Source organism: Magallana gigas, chromosome 2 (assembly GCF_963853765.1).
Source record: "Magallana gigas chromosome 2, xbMagGiga1.1, whole genome shotgun sequence".
Lineage (NCBI taxonomy): Eukaryota > Metazoa > Mollusca > Bivalvia > Ostreida > Ostreidae > Magallana > Magallana gigas.
The window spans coordinates 4,064,963-4,086,932 of record NC_088854.1 but is presented as its reverse complement, the minus strand read 5'-3'; the positions used below and the strand labels follow the sequence as shown (position 1 = coordinate 4,086,932).

The 21,970-nt window shown below is 33.6% G+C and overlaps 2 protein-coding genes across 4 annotated transcripts; both read left to right on the top strand.

Moving 5' to 3' along the window:
* Nucleotides 1-16: 16 nt before the first annotated feature.
* LOC105330833 (syntaxin-6-like) lies at nucleotides 17-15,282 on the top strand. Its single transcript, XM_034447088.2, has 8 exons — nucleotides 17-143; nucleotides 733-902; nucleotides 1,358-1,452; nucleotides 1,768-1,830; nucleotides 6,959-7,066; nucleotides 9,287-9,393; nucleotides 12,242-12,336; nucleotides 12,694-15,282. The coding sequence occupies exons 1-8, from the start codon at nucleotides 109-111 to the stop codon at nucleotides 12,768-12,770; spliced, it is 750 nt and encodes a 249-aa protein (XP_034302979.2). The 5' UTR covers nucleotides 17-108; the 3' UTR covers nucleotides 12,771-15,282.
* A 1,165-nt stretch (nucleotides 15,283-16,447) lies between these two features.
* Nucleotides 16,448-21,864, top strand: LOC105330860 (uncharacterized). Of its 3 annotated transcripts, none has more exons than XM_034447086.2 (9): nucleotides 16,448-16,612; nucleotides 17,282-17,467; nucleotides 17,639-17,701; nucleotides 18,717-18,899; nucleotides 19,040-19,138; nucleotides 19,636-19,710; nucleotides 20,462-20,632; nucleotides 20,876-20,951; nucleotides 21,368-21,864. In XM_034447086.2, the coding sequence occupies exons 1-9, from the start codon at nucleotides 16,564-16,566 to the stop codon at nucleotides 21,561-21,563; spliced, it is 1,098 nt and encodes a 365-aa protein (XP_034302977.2). In that variant the 5' UTR covers nucleotides 16,448-16,563; the 3' UTR covers nucleotides 21,564-21,864. The 3 variants fall into 3 exon arrangements, with proteins under 3 accessions (XP_034302977.2, XP_034302976.2, XP_034302978.2); XM_034447085.2 differs by having other exon boundaries at nucleotides 20,417-20,632; XM_034447087.2 differs by lacking the exon at nucleotides 17,639-17,701 and having other exon boundaries at nucleotides 20,417-20,632.
* The last annotated feature ends 106 nt before the right edge of the window (nucleotides 21,865-21,970 follow it).

The window sequence follows — 21,970 nt, the reverse complement described above, 5'->3', positions numbered from 1 at the left end:
CTTCGTGTGTAAACCCTATTCATACCGAGCTATTAATCCGGTTTGAGCTGATCGATTAATTTTACAGCATTGGAATGTTTTAGAGAATATTCTCAATTATAGAGAAAGATGTCGATAGAAGACCCCTTTTTCGTTGTAAAAGAGTAAGTGTTTAAAATGATATCCTTACATTGATGATGTTTTCCTTCATATTTTGATCAAAATTGTTGGCAAAATCATTGAGTGTTGTGCTTTTACTCTTGGTCTTTATAAATACCTCTGCCGGGTCTGATAGCATTTGGTTGCCATCAGGGTTTTTTTATGTTAAAGCTGTCATTGGTCATCAAGTCTTATCATTTTATTTTGGTTAAATTCAAACATATGGCAGCAACCGGTTATTAGTTACACCTTAATAGTCTCAATGATTTTGAGGTATCATTTGCTTGATAATTTGATCTTACACTTTTGAACAATATCTGAAACCTAGAATGATAAGTAGAGGGAGAAAACTAAAAGTATGTAGTTTAGGAAGATTTTGAGTTGCAAACAACATTAACACTGATTTAATTACAATGAAACAAAATAATAATCAATTTCAGGCTACTCTATATTATTAAATGGCTGACTCATACAATCTACAAAATTTAAATGTTGTTCAAGTACTACAATTTTTCCTTGTGAAAATACATGTATGACATGCAAAGCTAGTTATGTACACACGATATTTGATAATTTTCTCATTTTAAATCTCAGAGAAGTACAAAAGGCCATCCAGACCTCTCAAAACCTACATGACAGATGGTCAGAGTTGGTTATTAATCCCAAGTCGGTGTCCAAGGAGGAACTGGAGTGGACAACCAGTGAACTGAGGAACAGTCTGAGGAGCATTGAGTGGGACCTGGAGGACCTGGAGGAGACAGTTGATATCCTCTCACAACAAGGCTGTCAAACAGTCACCCAATCATAATTCATATAAGTGGTCTTTGTTTAATGTAGAAAACTGCTGAAAATTTCTGAGAACTATTGAAAAACATCATTTTACTTGATTTTTTCCATTTACCTATTGAATTGATTTCCTTTCATATTTTAATTCATTTTGCAGAAAAGTTGAGCGGAAATAATTATAATAAGTGGAATGAGTAATTTTTTTTTTGGGGGGGGGGGGGTACCAAGTAAATATGTCAAAATAATTTATATAGACTTAAACCAACAACTTTTGATTAATGAAAATGATTCTCTGAGCATTTGTCATAAAAACAGAGAAGCGGGTATACATTGCTGTTTGCATGTAAGATAGAATTATGAATTACTGATTTGAGTAAAATGACCCCATTGATGGGTACATTTGCTGACTGTTATTTTGCCTTGACTAACTTACGAATTGTAGAAAAAAACCCAAGAAAGTTCAAAATCGATCAGAATGAGCTTCAAGAGAGGAGGGCATTTATTGACAGAAGTAAAGCCACTGTCAGGGTTAGTTGCATTCTTACTTTTATGTACACACAACTTACTGTATTCTACAAAATTTGTGTATTTCATTGAAATAAATGTTCATTTGCAGCTAAGATTTTTTTACCTTTTTACAAATGCATGTACTGAACACAAATTTTACGTTAATCATTCATAAAACAAAATGTACAGTGAAATAAATAACCTCTTTGATATGTTTATTTTTCAACTTTATGATTATTCATTGATACAAAATGTCCATTCATGCAACACATAGGTATAATCTTGAATTCTTTAAATCTTAAAAGGAGTTTTAATTTATATAATTGAATATTACAGAGAATGAAAGATGATTTAGCCAGTCCACAAGCCAAAGGAAAGGATGACGGGGACGTGCGCCAGGTACTCCATTATATATCATTCTTCCATCATGAAATCAATTCTAATTAGAACTTGATGAGTTATGGAAGTACTGGAGTAATCTATAAAAATCAACAATCTCATCCTCATGTCTCAATCTATGAGGTCCTGCACAACAGAAAGAACAGTAAACAGTCAGGTTAATCTCTCTTCCATGCACAATAGAAAGAACAGTAAACAGTCAGGTTTATCTCTCTTCCATGCACAACAGAAAGAACAGTAAACAGTCAGGGTTATCTCTCTTCCATGCACAACAGAACAACAGAAAGAACAGTAAACAGTCAGGTTTTAATATCTCTCTTCCATGCACAACAGTCAGGTTTATCTCTCTTCCATGAACAATAGAAAGAACAGTAAACAGTCAGGTTTATCTCTCTTCCATGAACAATAGAAATAACTGTAAACAGTCAGGTTTATCTCTCTTCCATGCACAATAGAAAGAACAGTAAACAATCAGGTTTATCTCTCTTCCATGCACAACAGAGAGAACAGTAAACAGTCAGGGTTATCTCTCTTCCATGCACAACAGAAAGAACAGTAAACAGTCAGGTTTATCTCTCTTCCATGCACAACAGAAAGAACAGTAAACAGTCAGGTTTTAATATCTCTCTTCCATGCACAATAGAAAGAACAGTAAACAGTCAGGGTTATCTCTCTTCCATGCACAACAGAAAGAACAGTAAACAGTCAGGGTTATCTCTCTTCCATGCACAACAGAAAGAACAGTAAACAATCAGGTTTATCTCTCTTCCATGCACAACAGAGAGAACAGTAAACAGTTAGGTTTATCTCTCTTCCATGCACAACAGAAAGAACAGTAAACAATCAGGTTTATCTCTCTTCCATGCACAACAGAAAGAACAGTAAACAGTCAGGTTTTAATATCTCTCTTCCATGCACAATAGAAAGAACAGTAAACAGTCAGGGTTATCTCTCTTCCATGCACAACAGAAAGAACAGTAAACAGTCAGGGTTATCTCTCTTCCATGAACAATAGAAAGAACAGTAAACAGTCAGGTTTTAATATCTCTCTTCCATGCACAACAGAAAGAACAGTAAACAGTTAGGTTTATCTCTCTTCCATGCACAATAGAAAGAACAGTAAACAGTCAGGTTTATCTCTCTTCCATGCACAACAGAAAGAACAGTAAACAGTCAGGTTTATCTCTCTTCCATGCACAACAGAAAGAACAGTAAACAGTCAGGTTTTAATATCTCTCTTCCATGCACAATAGAAAGAACAGTAAACAGTTAGGTTTATCTCTCTTCCATGAACAATAGAAAGAACAGTAAACAGTCAGGTTTATCTCTCTTCCATGCACAATAGAAAGAACAGTAAACAATCAGGTTTATCTCTCTTCCATGCACAACAGAGAGAACAGTAAACAGTCAGGGTTATCTCTCTTCCATGCACAACAGAAAGAACAGTAAACAGTCAGGTTTTAATATCTCTCTTCCATGCACAACAGAAAGAACAGTAAACAGTCAGGTTTATCTCTCTTCCGTGCACAACAGAAAGAACAGTAAACAGTCAGGTTTTAATATCTCTCTTCCATGCACAACAGAAAGAACAGTAAACAGTCAGGTTTATCTCTCTTCCATGCACAACAGAAAGAACAGTAAACAGTCAGGGTTATCTCTCTTCCATGCACAACAGAAAGAACAGTAAACAGTCAGGTTTTAATATCTCTCTTCCATGCACAATAGAAAGAACAGTAAACAGTCAGGTTTATCTCTCTTCCATGCACAACAGAAAGAACAGTAAACAGTCAGGTTTATCTCTCTTCCATGCACAACAGAAAGAACAGTAAACAGTTAGGTTTATCTCTCTTCCATGCACAACAGAAAGAACAGTAAACAGTCAGGTTTATCTCTCTTCCATGCACAACAGAAAGAACAGTAAACAGTTAGGTTTATCTCTCTTCCATGCACAACAGAAAGAACAGTAAACAATCAGGTTTATCTCTCTTCCATGCACAACAGAGAGAACAGTAAACAGTCAGGGTTATCTCTCTTCCATGAACAATAGAAAGAACAGTAAACAGTCAGGTTTATCTCTCTTCCATGCACAACAGAAAGAACAGTAAACAATCAGGTTTATCTCTCTTCCATGCACAACAGAGAGAACAGTAAACAGTCAGGGTTATCTCTCTTCCATGAACAATAGAAAGAACAGTAAACAGTCAGGTTTATCTCTCTTCCATGCACAACAGAAAGAACAGTAAACAGTCAGGTTTATTTCTCTTCCATGCACAATAGAAAGAACAGTAAACAGTCAGGTTTATCTCTGTTCCATGCACAACAGAAAGAACAGTAAACAGTCAGGGTTATCTCTCTTCCATGCACAACAGAAAGAACAGTAAACAGTCAGGTTTTAATATCTCTCTTCCATGCACAACAGAAAGAACAGTAAACAGTCAGGTTTATCTCTCTTCCATGCACAACAGAAAGAACAGTAAACAGTTAGGTTTATCTCTCTTCCATGCACAACAGAAAGAACAGTAAACAGTCAGGTTTATCTCTCTTCCATGCACAACAGAAAGAACAGTAAACAGTCAGGGTTATCTCTCTTCCATGCACAACAGAACAACAGAAAGAACAGTAAACAGTCAGGTTTTAATATCTCTCTTCCATGCACAACAGTCAGGTTTATCTCTCTTCCATGAACAATAGAAAGAACAGTAAACAGTCAGGTTTATCTCTCTTCCATGCACAATAGAAAGAACAGTAAACAATCAGGTTTATCTCTCTTCCATGCACAACAGAGAGAACAGTAAACAGTCAGGGTTATCTCTCTTCCATGCACAACAGAAAGAACAGTAAACAGTCAGGTTTTAATATCTCTCTTCCATGCACAACAGAAAGAACAGTAAACAGTCAGGTTTATCTCTCTTCCATGCACAACAGAAAGAACAGTAAACAGTCAGGGTTATCTCTCTTCCATGCACAACAGAAAGAACAGTAAACAGTCAGGTTTTAATATCTCTCTTCCATGCACAATAGAAAGAACAGTAAACAGTCAGGTTTATCTCTCTTCCATGCACAACAGAAAGAACAGTAAACAGTTAGGTTTATCTCTCTTCCATGCACAACAGAAAGAACAGTAAACAATCAGGTTTATCTCTCTTCCATGCACAACAGAAAGAACAGTAAACAGTCAGGTTTATCTCTCTTCCATGCACAACAGAAAGAACAGTAAACAGTTAGGTTTATCTCTCTTCCATGCACAACAGAAAGAACAGTAAACAGTCAGGTTTATCTCTCTTCCATGCACAACAGAAAGAACAGTAAACAGTTAGGTTTATCTCTCTTCCATGCACAACAGAAAGAACAGTAAACAATCAGGTTTATCTCTCTTCCATGCACAACAGAGAGAACAGTAAACAGTCAGGGTTATCTCTCTTCCATGCACAACAGAAAGAACAGTAAACAGTCAGGTTTTAATATCTCTCTTCCATGCACAACAGAAAGAACAGTAAACAGTCAGGTTTATTTCTCTTTCGTGCACAACAGAAAGAACAGTAAACAGTCAGGTTTTAATATCTCTCTTCCATGCACAACAGAAAGAACAGTAAACAGTCAGGGTTATCTCTCTTCCATGCACAACAGAAAGAACAGTAAACAGTCAGGGTTATCTCTCTTCCATGCACAACAGAAAGAACAGTAAACAGTCAGGTTTATCTCTCTTCCATGAACAATAGAAAGAACAGTAAACAGTCAGGTTTATCTCTCTTCCATGCACAACAGAAAGAACAGTAAACAGTCAGGTTTATTTCTCTTCCATGCACAACAGAAAGAACAGTAAACAGTCAGGGTTATCTCTCTTCCATACACAACAGAAAGAACAGTAAACAGTCAGGTTTTAATATCTCTCTTCCATGCACAACAGAAAGAACAGTAAACAGTCAGGTTTATCTCTGTTCCATGCACAACAGAAAGAACAGTAAACAGTCAGGGTTATCTCTCTTCCATGCACAACAGAAAGAACAGTAAACAGTCAGGTTTTAATATCTCTCTTCCATGCACAACAGAAAGAACAGTAAACAGTCAGGTTTATCTCTCTTCCATGCACAACAGAAAGAACAGTAAACAGTCAGGTTTTAATATCTCTCTTCCATGCACAACAGAAAGAACAGTAAACAGTCAGGGTTATCTCTCTTCCATGCACAACAGAAAGAACAGTAAACAGTCAGGTTTATTTCTCTTCCATGCACAACAGAAAGAACAGTAAACAGTCAGGTTTTAATATCTCTCTTCCATGCACAACAGAAAGAACAGTAAACAGTCAGGTTTTAATATCTCTCTTCCATGCACAACAGAAAGAACAGTAAACAGTCAGGGTTATCTCTCTTCCATGCACAACAGAAAGAACAGTAAACAGTCAGGTTTATCTCTCTTCCATGCACAACAGAAAGAACAGTAAACAGTCAGGTTTTAATATCTCTCTTCCATGCACAACAGAAAGAACAGTAAACAGTCAGGGTTATCTCTCTGCCATGCACAATAGAAAGAACAGTAAACAGTTAGGTTTATCTCTCTTCCATACACAACAGAAAGAACAGTAAACAGTCAGGTTTTAATATCTCTCTTCCATGCACAACAGAAAGAACAGTAAACAGTCAGGTTTATCTCTCTTCCATGCACAACAGAAAGAACAGTAAACAGTCAGGTTTATCTCTCTTCCATGCACAACAGAAAGAACAGTAAACAGTCAGGTTTATCTCTCTTCCATGCACAACAGAAAGAACAGTAAACAGTCAGGGTTATCTCTCTGCCATGCACAATAGAAAGAACAGTAAACAGTCAGGGTTATCTCTCTTCCATACACAACAGAAAGAACAGTAAACAGTCAGGGTTATCTCTCTTCCATGAACAATAGAAAGAACAGTAAACAGTCAGGGTTATCTCTCTTCCATACACAACAGAAAGAACAGTAAACAGTCAGGTTTTAATATCTCTCTTCCATGCACAATAGAAAGAACAGTAAACAGTCAGGTTTTAATATCTCTCTTCCATGCACAACAGAAAGAACAGTAAACAGTCAGGTTTATCTCTCTTCCATGCACAACAGAAAGAACAGTAAACAGTTAGGTTTATCTCTCTTCCATAGGCTCTCCTGCATGGACAAAATAAACAGTATGATAAATATACAAGACTAGACCAAGAGATGGAACGATCCAACCAGAGATACTTGGACGATACCAGCCAACAGCAGCAGGTAACAGGGTTTTATAAGTGATGATATAATTACCATTATGTACCAAACTTACCTGTCTGATTAGAAATGACAGTTACCGTAATGTACAGTGTGGTAACAAGATAAGTAATGATAGAGTTACTGTGATATACCAATGAGGCTACAATAATGAACTGTAACAATGTGGTTACAAGATAAGATATGATGTAGTAGTTACAGTAATGTGTAGTGTTGTTACAATAGTCACTGACTATCGAAAAAAATCATCGCTGAAGGCAGCAGTTTGGCAACAATCAATAGTAAATTTTATCAATAGTCACTAAAATTCTGGAAATATTTTGTTAAGTCGAACGATTTAAACTTTTTTCTTCTCCATGTGAAAATAATGATGGACAAAACAACAGTTGATCAGGCGGATCCCGCCCAATATTTGCATTGTGTTTTCATTAACACTATCTGTTGGTAATTGTTCAAAATCTTAATGGTAGCTCTAGACTTTTCGTCCAAATCTATTGTCATATTCATTTTTGGGAGTTGATTTTAATCAACTCTCCTATGCAGTTACTCAGACAAACCGAAAGTGAAACAGTGTTTGGATCTCAGCACAAATCATCGCTGCTGACAAGACTTAGTTCTTGAAAATAATTGATAAATTCGATGTAATGTATGCTAAAGCATTGTTTTTCAAGGAATCTTATTTATAAATACCTTGAAAATAGTCAGATTTTAAATGGTACAAACAATTTAGATATTTTTTATAGTCGTATGTATTCCTACGTTTGAGTTTAATATAGTCTCGTTCAACTCGACGCTCGGTTGTCTCCATAAATCCTTGTCGGAGATTTACGGTGTCAGCCGAGCGTTTGGTTGAACGAGACTAGAGTTCAATATTGCTTGGATCCATACAATTTTCGAGAAATATTTCTATTACTGATACATAATTTGATTGAATTAATTTTATCTTTAAATATTATATAACATGATTCATATGTGGGTTTCTCGACATTTTTGTCGAAAAAGTCCAAAAATTCAAATTATAAAAATTTGCGTAATTCAAATTAGAAACTACATGTACTTGTCATGCAAAATAACATATCATTGATTGTAAAATAAATAAACATCGACAAAATCAACTCCCGTCAGTTCTTCGTACTTTGATTTTTTTATGTTTTCCTCTTCATTCAGTTTTCCTGACTCAGTTAAAATATAACTCTAGATTTAATTTATGACAAGATTCCCATGTATTCAATCCACAAATCTGACATGATCAATAAGTTTCTGGCTTCAAGCCAAGAATTTGCATCTTCAATTGTTTCAATGAGTTCAAGGTTGCTTAAATCAGTTTCTCGTGACATAAAGTGGATGCAACACGCTCGTGTGGGAACCACTTTATACATTGTCTATTTGCAGCACTGATGTTTCTGATTAAAATAAAAAATTTATCCAGTCACTTGACAGATAATTTTTTATGTAGCAGTATCTAGAATATGACTGTAGTATATATGTATTAAATTTGTTTAAAGAAAAGTTCATTCAATAAATCTTGTGAACTATGAATTCTAAATAAAAAAGATGTTTTTATTTATGCCAATATCTTTTACTCAGGATGAAGTTTTAAAATTTGAAAGTTTACATTCTCGATTTTATAATTGAATGTGTGCTGTCAATTCAATTTGATTATCAATAGTGAAATTGGTTCCATTCACTAGTACTTGTGGTTACAAGATAAGATATGGCACAGTTGTCATAATGTACCTATGTAGTTACTAGATAAGCAATGATATGGTTACTGTAGTGTAACTATGTGTTTACAAGATAACTGATATGGTTACTGTAGTGTAACTCTGTGGTTACAAGATAACTAATATGGAATTACAGCATATGGTTCTCATGATTCTTGTGTCAGGTTTGGTAGTACATGTAATAAAAATCTACACATATCTGACAGTCAAAGCTCATCAATGTTACATGCTAGCATAATTTGTATATTGTTATTTAATTTCTAAAGACTTAAGAGTAATAACAAAGAATCTGTGTGCCATTTTGAATGTTATTCACTTTCTTCCAAATTATGATGTGTTTAATAACATTAAAGTTTAGAATAGTAAATATTTTTTCTCACAATCTAAAAACTTTATCCATGAAATAAAATGATTTTTTAATGTTGAATTGCATTTACTGACAATATCAATTTATTCAGAAGAGATGGGCTCTCAAGACTGCATGTTGTCTGATTTGTAGATGATTATCAGATCCCAGGATGACCAGCTGGATATGATAGGATCCAGTGTAGGTGTCCTCAAAAACATGAGCCACCAAATCGGCAACGAGCTGGAGGAACAGAATCTGTGAGTGTCCTCATTCTCATAAATCTGATCGACCAATACAAGAAAAATAATGTGTTTACCTGCATTATACATGTAGCACAATAATGGATGGTTTTTGTTTCTACACTTCTTTAAAATGTTGATAGGCTTGTTTTTGGTTTTTTGTGCATCAGCACTTGTTAATCAAAATAAATCTTTCTTTGATTATCATATGATACAAAAGCCCATTCGATCATATTTACTTAGGTGAAAAATAATTAATTATTTGAGACTAAAAGCAAAACAATTGCACATATTACATGCATAACACCTATGATACATTATGTAACTTTTGCATAATTATTAAAATTATTAAAAGTGGCACTTTGCAAAAACACAAGATATGTTGTGAAACCACCTACATGTATGATAAAAGATTAATTTATTTTGCATAAAAATAGGCAGTTAACTAATTACATTTTTAATAGCTCACCTGAGCCAAAGGCTCAAGTGAGCTTTTCTGATCAAGATTTGTCTGTTGTCTGTTCTCGTCACTGTTGTCATTGTAGTAAACTTTTCACATTCTCATCCTCTTCTCTAGAACCACTGGGCAGATTTCAACCAAACTTAAAACAAAACATCACTGGGTAAAGGGGATTCATGTTTGTTCCAATGAAAGGCCACACCCTCTTTAAAGTGGAGATGATTTATAATTATCAAAACAGTTTTTCAATAACCTTCTCAAACACTATTAGACCAGAAAAGCTTAAATTTGTATGGAAGCATCCCCAGGTAGTGTGGATTAAACTTTATTGAAATCATGGTCCATGGGGGTAGGGTGGGGCCAAAGTGGGGGATGAATTTTTACCTAAGAATATATAGAGAAAATCTTTAAAAATCTTCCTAAAACTTTTAGGCCAGCTAAGCTAAAAATTGTGGGGAAGCATCCTCAGGTAGTGTAGATTTAAGTTTGTTCATAGTCCCAAAGGAAGGGACTTGGGGATCATGTTGTACGTAGAAAGATATTGAGAAAATCTTTTAGAAATCTTCTCAAACTCATTTGGCCAGAAAAGCTTAAAATTGTGTGGAAGCATCCTCAGATAGTGTTGATTCAAGTCTGTTCAAATCATGGGTATGATGGGGCCACATTTGAGGAGGGGAGAGGGAATGAGTGAATTTTTTACATAGGAAGATAAAGAGAAAAATCTTTAAAAATCTTCTGGAAAAGCATTCAGTCCAAAAAGCAGAAACTTTTGTGAAAGCACAGGTTGTGCAGAATAAAGCTTGATCAAACAATGATTCCCTACAGAAAAATGAGGGGTGAGGGTGATTTCTATATAGGAATAGAGGAAAACCTTCTTACATATACTGAAACAACAGAAGGGGCTTGGTATTTACCATAAAAATGTGTGAAAAAAATCAGCATTTTTTTTTTATATTTGAGCAAGATCTACTTACTTTGTTGTCAAGATTAATTTGAATTTGATACTGTAATGCTGATTTGATAAGTTATGGCTATTTTGCTCATGTTAGTGATGTGGCCCATGGGCCTCTTAATTAAGGGAAAAAAATTACAAAGGCTTACACTTATCAAGGGGGAAAGTCATATTAATGCTATATTATTGGTAAATAACCCACTTAATAACTGTCGTTTTACAATCATTTTCATCTTATGCATGTATGATACTTAACTGTTTTGTCTTTCTGTAAAAAAAAAAATAAACATGTTTTATATACCAATTATATAAAGTACAAAGGCCCATGGTTCTTTATGGTTTCCTGGAATTAAACTTCTGATATTAGAGTTGAGACGACAGAAGTAATATTCAGTCATGTATCAGCCTGGCTGTATGATCGACCAAAGAAATGCTATAAGTCATACCTTTTGCCAATGGTATCACATTGTTAGGTCATGTTTTGTCACAAATCAAAATGTTCTTTTTTATTTATTCATCGAGAGAGGCTTTGCTTCTAAAATTTACGTTTTTAACAATTTTACAACTTAAAAACCACTCTGTTCAGTTTGTATACAATAATCATGTAATAATTTCAGGTTTAAAAAGTATACCATCTCTTTCTATGTTGGGTGGCTCTTTTGTGAGACTACTGTTAGCTAGGATATATGCTTCTTTCAGCAGTTATTGAAAGCTTGTGAAGTTATCGACCTTACCACAGCTAAATGTGGGTCTTACTCTAGCTCTATTGTTCTTAAGATGACTTGCATTGCTAAAACTTCTTTGAATTCTCAAACTTTTCAAAGGTGGCTATTTGAATACTGGGTACTGTTTATTTTCTTTTTCTTTAAATGCCATGATAACAATGTTGCATTCATGAAACCAATAACCTTTAAAATACATGTACTATAAATGTATTTTTTATTACACATACTTATTAGCATTATAACTATATAAAGAAAATCTTTTTATTATATATGTATAACCAAAGGAAAGGATAACAAAGGATTAATATTTTCTAAGCCTATTATATAATTCATTTCTGGTAATCTTATATTTTATATCCAATCAGATAGGCATGCATGTTGTCATTTATTTATTGAGAATCTTTGTCTTTCTACGAATGCACTAAGAATCAATTTTTATCGCATGCATGATCTTAACATACACTGGTACATATTTTCATCACTCACTATATGATTATCATTAGGGAAGTAGGGAAGTTTTATCAACATATAGCAAGGACGGAGTGAATTGTGTTCTTCCTTCAAATAGGATTTGGTTAAAACCCAATTAGTGTACTTTGTTTCAACAACATCCAAGGGGAAGTCAGGCAGTCATTTTATTTCTTGGTATAAATGATATAACAAAAAATACACATTGTTCCTGATCATAAATGAGTTATATGTGATGTATCCTTGTTTTAATTTGTTTAGCATATTAGATGAATTTGGACATGAAATGGACAATACAGAATCCAGAATGGACACCACCATGAAGAAAATGGCCAAAGTGATGCACATGTCCAATGGTGGGTTGTCATAGAACTGACATAAACAATGCTCTACACATTCTAGTCATTGAAACAGTCACATCGTGTTCCTATCATGATACACAAGTCAGAAGGTTTCATATTGATGCTTTGTTAATTCCCTTATACATGTATTTCTCCATAGTAGGAACCAAAAAAAAAAAACCTGTTCTTGTGTATATAACATAGGCTGGATGATAAATATCATGAACACATTTGTGTGTATTACAGTAATTACATGTAATTGATGCTTAATGATACACATTTCAAAGAGCCTGCTCTTTTTGTGTTATATATTTCCCAGTGTATAGTATCTTATGTGGAATGCTATTTATATATATTTTTTCTTTATTTCAGACAAAAGACAGTGGTGTGCCATTGGTGTTTTATTAGGGATTATTTTGATTATCATTTTACTCTTCATTGTTTTATGATAAATGGATGCTAAATACAAGTGAATATTCATGGAAGTACTTATTTATGGACAGATTAATTCATGTAGTACATGTACTATCTCCCACCTTCATCTCCCAAACACACACACACACACACTGCCAATAATTTGTAATGTTTTGGTTAGATTTCTTTTTCCTTCTTTATCGTTTATAAATAAATACTAGGTATGTACTTTTTTCAATTGCATGTACATTGTATACATTGTATATGTATTTCATTTTTTATTATAGATATTTTCTTCCCCTGTTCAAGATCCTTGTAAAATGATAATTAGATACACCATTTTCAATAAACATTCTCCTGTTCTCTTGTAACAGTTTTAAAAATGCCGGAAATATAAATGGATTCATATTTTTTCCCCACATTAGTTGAATTGATATTACACTACCCCTCAAAATGAAAAAAACAAATACATTATCAAAATAAATGTACAAAAACAAGCCAATTTTTTTATCATATTATGCAGTATTGGATCAATGTTCAATTCAATGAAATAATCAATGCTGACTGATTTTTATCTCAAATTATCAACTCATAAGTACTTCCTCATATTAAGAGGATTAATGATCCAAATCTAATCTAACCAAACATTCTCGATAGTGTATGTTTTTCACACCATACATGAATATATATTTAGTTTTATTTTTCGAATAAAAAGCTATTGAGAATATTTTAAATGCATCATATTGGAGTTACATCATGCACTTTTGATAAATTGAAAGAGAATATTTCTATGAATGGAGAAGGATACCACTTATGGCCGTTCAAAAAACACCTGCTAGGATATCTTTTTTGGTAGTTTCTCATGAGTTTGCCAAAATTAGATGAGATTTAGCTTGAGATTTGCTTGGATTAAACAATAGTTACTGTAGATTTATAATTAAACACGAGGAATTAATATCCGAGTAAAATTGCGAGAAACATCCCTCACAGATTTTGAAATCTGGCTTTAATTTTTAATTTCTGATGGTTGTGAACTACATGCAAGTATAGCAAAAGTTTGATACACACAATTTTATTGTCTCGCAAATTGATACAAAACAGTGAAATTGCAGAATTAAGTACTCGAATAAAATAAGAAATCTCAGTACTGTATTGTTGGCTTTTACCCATATTTTGTACACTATAAGACGGCATTTTAATTACCGTATTTTTTGGAGGAACAGACGTTATAACATTCAGCACATTCTGCCACATCATGAGATGCATGTTTGTAGGCAATATATATACTTAATTTTGTGCATTTGATTTCCTTCAAACTTAACACATGCCTCAGTTTTAATAGACAACAAACTACCTGCAATGTAATCATCAGCTTATAATCGACAGTCTTAAATCTAATCAGAATCTTCCATAAATCTTTAGTAATGTAGCCCTGCACTGTGATTCTTTTTACTTTGACCTTGGCATTAGAACTGATCAACCTGTTCCCTATTGACCAGTCCAAAGATTCGTTTGCATGATTGTGTATTTGCATCAGTATAAGCTGTAGATGTTATGTTATGTTTTATTTCCATAGGCCTAAATTTTCAGGGAAATCATTTGGTTGCATATTACATTTCATTACCGGTACTCAAGATAATAGGATTCACCCTGTTAATACAAATTGTTGATTAAAAATTGTAAAGTTTGTCCTGTATGATTTACTAAACCCTGTCTTATTCATAAAAACTAAATTTATAGAAATATGTTATGAACTAAACTTTTTTACTAAGCCGGTTAAGATAGATTTGAACAAATACAATTAAGATACATTAAAGAACTGGTTTGCTGGGAGAAATATATTGCTTACTTTGTTAAGATTGAAGTGACCATTTGGTTTAGAGATGCAAACTATGACCATTTTAGCTTTTTCTACATATTAGTTATAGTATATTAGCAAGCTTTTAAGATTGCATTGTTCAATGAAATTTTTGTTTACAAGGTACAAGTATTTTTTAAGAGTCAACATTATTGGATTGGCCATTTACTTCCTGTACTTGACCTAACCTTGACCAATTCACTTAGCTCTAAACGTTATAGCTGTACTTGGGATTTGAAATTTATTGAAATTATCAAGGGTTGTTATTTTAGGATAATTGACATACAATTGTAACATATCATTTGGTTTTGATGCCGGAAAAAATCTTTTAATATATCTTAATAATAATTCAATGACAAAACATTGACCCCCTTGAATTTTGTTAAGTATTTGCTGTTGTACACAAATCATTCCTATATCTGTTTATTTCTTGCTTTCTAGAAAACAGAGTTGAAGGACACCCAAGCAAATGTAGAGTTTTATGTACATTTGATGTATACATTATAAACACAGTTGGTCTGTGATTAGTTTATTGCATGTGATGAACACTTGATTATGACATGTTGTACAATACCTGCTTGTTATTTATGTGTTGTTACATTACTTTATGGAGGTAATAGTCCTCCATTTAAAATGTACACTGCATTTAATGCAGACATTTTGTAAAAAAATAAACACTGAACATTTGATCTTTTTTGACTGTTTATTATACTTTGAGAATGTCACACCAAGAAGATAGTGACTTTATAACTGAGCTCATTATCACTATGTCATAGAGGTGTGACAGGCATTAGCTTAATCTGTGGGGTGTGACAGGGGCATTGACTTTAACTGTAATACCAAGTTACTAAAAGTACAAAGAAGACGTTAATGAACAATGTTAAAATTATTTACTATTCAGTTGAACTTCGATGATATCTCGAATACAGTCGATATGTCGAAGAGATTTGTAAGTTTCAACGACTTTTTAACTTTTATACCCTTGAATACTTGGATATCTCGAACTTTTTTAAACAGTCCCTTCTATATCGAGATAACGAAGTTTGACTGTAGTTCCTTGTGTGCCAGGATTTTTATTTACGTTAAGAGGGCTCAATGGTGCATGGCCATTTTTAATCTATACCAATCTTCTTTAGAAAAAGAGCTTGATCTGTATAAAGATATATACATATAGGAATTACATATACCCAAATTTTATAGACATATTGTTTCGATTTCTTTTACAAAAGAAAAGTTTATGGCATGATCAATCGTGTCCGAAATTTTACGGTAGATCTGATGGTTAGTTTGTTGACCATCCAGCCTCCTAAACTTTTATTATAAAAGACAATTGTCAGTGGTTACAAGAGCAGATATAAATCTTTTATTGTTGGTTAGTACCAATTATTCCCGAATTTTTACTCGGAAATCAAAATAACAAATAAAAACAACATTATTATAAAAAGTTAATTTCTTTCACTCTAGTATCTTTTGTTCATATCAAACATTCAAACCAAGTCATTGAGATGCTACAATTAACGGATAAAGAGATTTGCTGAAGTTTTCATTCCATACAAGAACCAAAGGCAACATTTGCTCTTATATCACATTGCTTCGGAATGAACCAGAATGGACCGACATTCCCTCCTCAGCTGTTTGCCGTAACAGTTCGATATCATTCCTAGAACTGGTCGCATATTTATCTTAACTACACCCTTCTTTGTGTACGTTGACGTTCTTTGCAGGAAAGGGACAATGGAATGGTTGATTTCACGTCACAAGAATTGGGATAAAAAAAAGACGAGGAAACAGATAATTGACACGATCACACAACGTAATTTTATTGGAAAAACCATACATGCACTTTTCTCAAAAATTACTATGCATATATTATATTTAATATGACGTAAGAGCCAAACACATAGCTGTACTCATGCTATTTGTTTTCATTGTGGGAGCTTGACACATTCTGCCAATCACGGCAAGGAAATATGTCTTACCTGTGCTATTTTATGTTGTTTTTCTTGCCGCTAAATGAAGGTATACAACATATTATCTAACAATGATTTTCTAAGAAAAAGATTGCATTGAAGAAGATGAAATAATAATTGAAATGTCATACAGAGCTTATTTAGTGTGTTTATGTTATGTTCGATCGAATGTTTGATTTGTTTTTCTTAACATTGTTTTTCAATTAAGGAGGAGAGATGGCTTGATCTTTATTATTCGTTATGTTTGTAAAACAAGCTACAATAAAGGAATAAGGAATCATTCTTTGGGTATTATGAGGTCATCAAATACATCGGGGTGATCAAATCCAATAAAGCCCGAACAGCTTTATGATAGAATCCACGACCGTATTTGATCACCTCATAATATTCAAAGAATAATTCTTATTACTTATATTAAATAATTTTCGGCAATTGTAAGATTGAATATTAAAATAGCCATGTGCATCGATGACATGTATTGGACTATATATTACATGACATGTATTGGACTATACATTACAACATTCGATTCGCAGTGTTCACATACAAAAAAACCCCACTGAAAATGTAGATTCTGATTTAACAATTTTAGTAAATTAAATTGTCCAAAACTCTACAATATGTTATTAGATATATATATAAACCTGATTGTGAAGAAATTACTAAATCGTGGAAACAATATGGAATACATATATAGTGCACTCCTATATTCTTTAAGTGCTAGCCACTGGTCCAGTGAATTGGACCACATCTTCCTCTCACTGTGTAGCGAAGTACGACTCTCGGCTCATCCCCCGGAGCTACATAGATGACCGCAATCTGACAGGGGACATCATCAAGGAGCTGGGGGTTGGTGTCTCGGCCTGGATCGACGGGAAAACGCAACACATCGGTTGTTTCCAAGGTATTTAACCAAAGAGAATCCTTAAGCACTATCACAGAGTTTATCTGTTTTCCCTTATTTAAAAGCGTGTTTCCGAGGATCCAAAGATATAAGAAATCTGATACCATTACAATCTGATACCATTACAAAACGTAAGAGTAAAACTTAAATTTATGATTTTTTTTATTTCAGAAACGTGTCTAACGATTAAAATGTTACATCAAAAAGAAAACAGAAAATTACCATATGTCTGTGGTATTTTGATTTATTTCATTTCTGTTTTCAAAAATCTCCAGGTAGTTATAAATGATAATGTGTGAAGTTTTCCGTTTGATGTCTTGCCCTGTTTTCCTTGCTTCAATACCACAACTTTATCCATCTTTAACAAGAGTGTTGGTTTGTTTTCAGATAAAATTGTCAATAGAGTTTACGTTAAGTTTTAAAAAGAACAGATTTTGTAAACTGCCAATATGGGGATAGATAAGATACTATAAAATTAAAATATGAACAAATCTCATTATTTCTTTCTAAATTTTTGAAAACAATGTATATTTACCATAACATCGATTGATAACCTTTAAATTGGTAAAATATTTAGAATAGGTTGATTTAAACTGGCGTATGCGTGTCAAAACATCCAAATAGTGTCATTTTTAGAACTACAATGCCTTTTCTTTTATAGAGTGGGTCTTGGCTCCATATTTTTGTCATAGTCTATATAAGGTTTAAAGGAAATCAAACCGATTTCAATCAACAATAACGTGGAGAGATGACCCACTATACTTTAAAAATGTCATTTTGTATCCCAACAATTGAACGTTTTAGAGAAATTCGTCAAGTCCGTAAATTCATGGTTGAAGTTGCATTTAGCTTTTAACAATGAAGTTTGTTGTAACTGAAATGGCTCAGTGGTTAGAGCACATTAGTAACATTATAAAGCTAGGATTTTTAGGTTGTGGGTTCGATACCACCAAAATTTTAGAATTTATTTTTCTTCTTATCGTTTAGTTAAAATATTCAGAACTGAATATAGTTAGAAATTGTGCTTTTGTAAACTTGTAATATACCATCATCTAGTATATTTGGTTTAAAAAAAATTAATTTGAAATTGTTTTTTACGACAAAACCAAATGGGCATTTGCGCTATCTTGTTCCCCCATCTTCTTTCATAATTTCAAACATACTGTCAAGAAGCGTTAACAATAGTTTCGCAAATCAATTTACCGGTATTGCTGTCAATGATTTCACCATCCAAATTTATTACACATAGTGAGGCCTATGGGTATCAACACTCACATGACGGAGGTTCTATACCAGGAATCTAGGGACCTGTGCAATGTAACGAGCTTTGAATTGGACAAGTATGCGTACGCACTAAGATCGAGTTTAGCTGACCGTCCTCTGCGTTCTTCTCTATCAACATTCTGGCTTCCACATGCGAAGCTAAACCTAGGTATTGTTAAATTAATGCCTCAATTCGATGTCCTTCATAGAATTTCTATTGAAGCCATCTTTTTTTAAGAACTGTTGCATAACCTGAAATTATTTGGCTCCGCCATGCTTCCAAACACCACCTTCTTGTAAATGTTTCAGACAGCCGCTGCAGTTTTATCACTACGGGCCAGAAATCGCTGGAGACTTTGACTGGGGACTGTAGCGTTCAACAACTGGGCATCTGTATCAACAACACATGTTAGTAGAGTGTCATATTATCACGATCAACGCAGTGGCGTCGGAAGCAAATTGAAAAATGGGGGGGGGGGGTGGGCTAGACTAATCCTCAGAAATCTTGACGAAACTCCATTCCCATAATCATGAAAATCCTAATTCGTGGGGGGGGGGGGTGTGGGGGGGGGGGGTCGAGTATACCTATAGTTTCAAAAAAAATTACCTACCAAATTTTTTCCCCCAAAATCATGACATTCCTATTCCGGGGGGGGGGGGGGGGGGGCTAGTATACCTGTTACTCCAACTACTCAATATTTCAATATGTTTTCAAGGTCAATTTCAGATCATCTTTAGTGATTTTAGAGATATAATGTTATCTTAGGTATCATCTTTTGTTATATAAGATATCTTTTATTATTTTAAAAGTCATTTTTGTTATTTTGATATCTTTTGTTATCTTATATATCATCTTTTGTTATTTTAGATATATTTGTTATTTAAGATATCTTTGTTTTTTTTAGATGTATCTGACTTCCAACTGACTGTTATGCTGGAAGTAAACCGGCCCACAGCGCCAACAGCTTTATCATCAAAAGGTTTGAAAGATAAATCTGATGCTCAATGAGGTTTTTAAAAATGTTCATTTATAAGGGTCAGATTGCTTTTGTTAAATAAAAAACGTTTGTTTTAGACATCTTTACTAAGATGTAAATCTAAAGGACACAAGCTGAGCTTTCTTCTTACAAAATGTTATTCTTTGAAAATAACCCAGAGTCAATTTTTTAATAAAAATGAAACTGTAATTAATGACTTTTTTTTTTATACTTTTAACTTATATCTCAAATAGTGCATGTGTTTAAGTATTGTTGTTAGTAAATGTTATTCATTTCTGTTAACTGAAGTCAGTTAGTACAATTATAAAAGATTCCTTCTAGCAGGTGCATTTATCCAGTTATTTGATGTTAAATCAAAGATGATTTCAATTCATTTGGACACATTAAGTTCTTTGACACACGCATCACAAAGATGAATTCACCAATAGATAAAAAATATGAGCATAAAGTTACAGTCAAACCTTGTTATCTCCAACTAGATGGTACTGTTTAAACTTCGAGATATCCTAGTATTCGAGATGTCGAGGGTAAAATAGTTCAAAAATAAGTGGTTGGGACTTACAAATTACTTTGACATATCCATTGTAATCAAGATATCACTGCTCGAGATATTTAAATTCAATTGCATATACTTTTTCGGATTTACAAAAACTCTTGAGGATTTTTGTTTTGTTCTAACACATATTAGATATCGTGACTCATTGTTGGTTTTACGATGTTTTGGAATTCAAAGTGAACGATCAAGGTACTTCTGTTCGTAATGAAGAGGAAGTATCGACATTAGACGGGGGCCTAACGATAAACGGTCACTGGGGGGAGCTCCAACAAAGCGCGGGAAACGACACGGACTATCTGCCGACAGACAGGTCTAATGAGAGAAACCTACTAGAGATTCAGGAGTACAGTAAGTGTTGCCGACGATCATCTACTATCAATTAGTGTCGGTGTTATTTGTTTGAGCTCCTCTAATAAAACGATTACGTTAATAGAAGTTTGGCAAATATGTGCGTTACTCAAGATATTTGGATGCAATGATGATTTTCCTAATTGTAAAACCTCTTTGTTAAGTAACCCTGCCTAACATTTTTATGTTTCTTTACTCATACATCTCTTGAAATGATGTTCCCAGTGTTTTTATATTTTTAAGTATCCTTCGGCGTGGCTGGGTTTAGCTTGGTCCTGGTTCTTGTTACCATGTGTATCAGTATTCTACTCTGGAAAAGGTGCGTACGCAACTCAAACTGTGATTCTTTTATAATCATAATTTTTTGTTGTGTCCACAATAATGACAAAGCAAATGCATATTGATTAATAGTGAAATACAATTCTTAGAGTTAAATATATTTTATTTAAAGCTAGTACAATACTTATTATCAAACATTGATTAATTGTAGATATATATTTGCATGCAAATGAGCAAATATATACACCTTGCGAATACAATGTCTGTAAACAAAGATGCTTTTGAGTACCGAGCAAGGCCAAATTGGAGATTAAACGTATATTGTAAAATAATACCATTTTTGCTTTTTACGATTTATGTATAACTATATATATCCCTAAAAGTCCTTTCATTTGCATCGAGATATAATCAAATTCTATTTTCTCATCACCATTTTGTTGTTTTCATTTTAAAAAGAGTGTCGTCAAAGCTGAACACCCTGACAAAGTATGTGTACGAGGTGAGAAAGCCCAGGAAGAAAACCAGGGGAAACAGGAGTGTGGCCTACGAGAGACTTCCGGTGTTCAGCCCCGAGCTCTCTACCCGAGTCAAAGTTCCCAGTATGCCCGACGAGAATCCTTACTCCCGCATCAACCAGAACAACACAGACTGAGGAGAACGTTATAACTGTTGTTGCTGTGTTTTCATTGTATAGTTTTATTTAGATAACTGTAAAAATGTGTGACTTTTCGATTGAGACTTTAAGGTTTTCATGTGTTATATATTAACTAACACAAAACTTTCACCATGTTATATGGATCACATGTGATTATTTTTCAAAAGAAATAAGCTCAAGTGAGCTTTTCTTAATGTTCAAGGAGTGGCATATTAAGGTGCTCTGTATATATCACAGAGGAATGTAAATGTTGAACACTTATTTTACTTCAAAGGATTTCCTTAAAATATGCAATGATGTAACTAGTTCCTCATAAATCAAATAATAACTAGTATTTCCATTTAAACTTTAAACTTTTGTCCATTGAGATTTGCCTCATCAAACGGTGTAATATAATCCGTCCT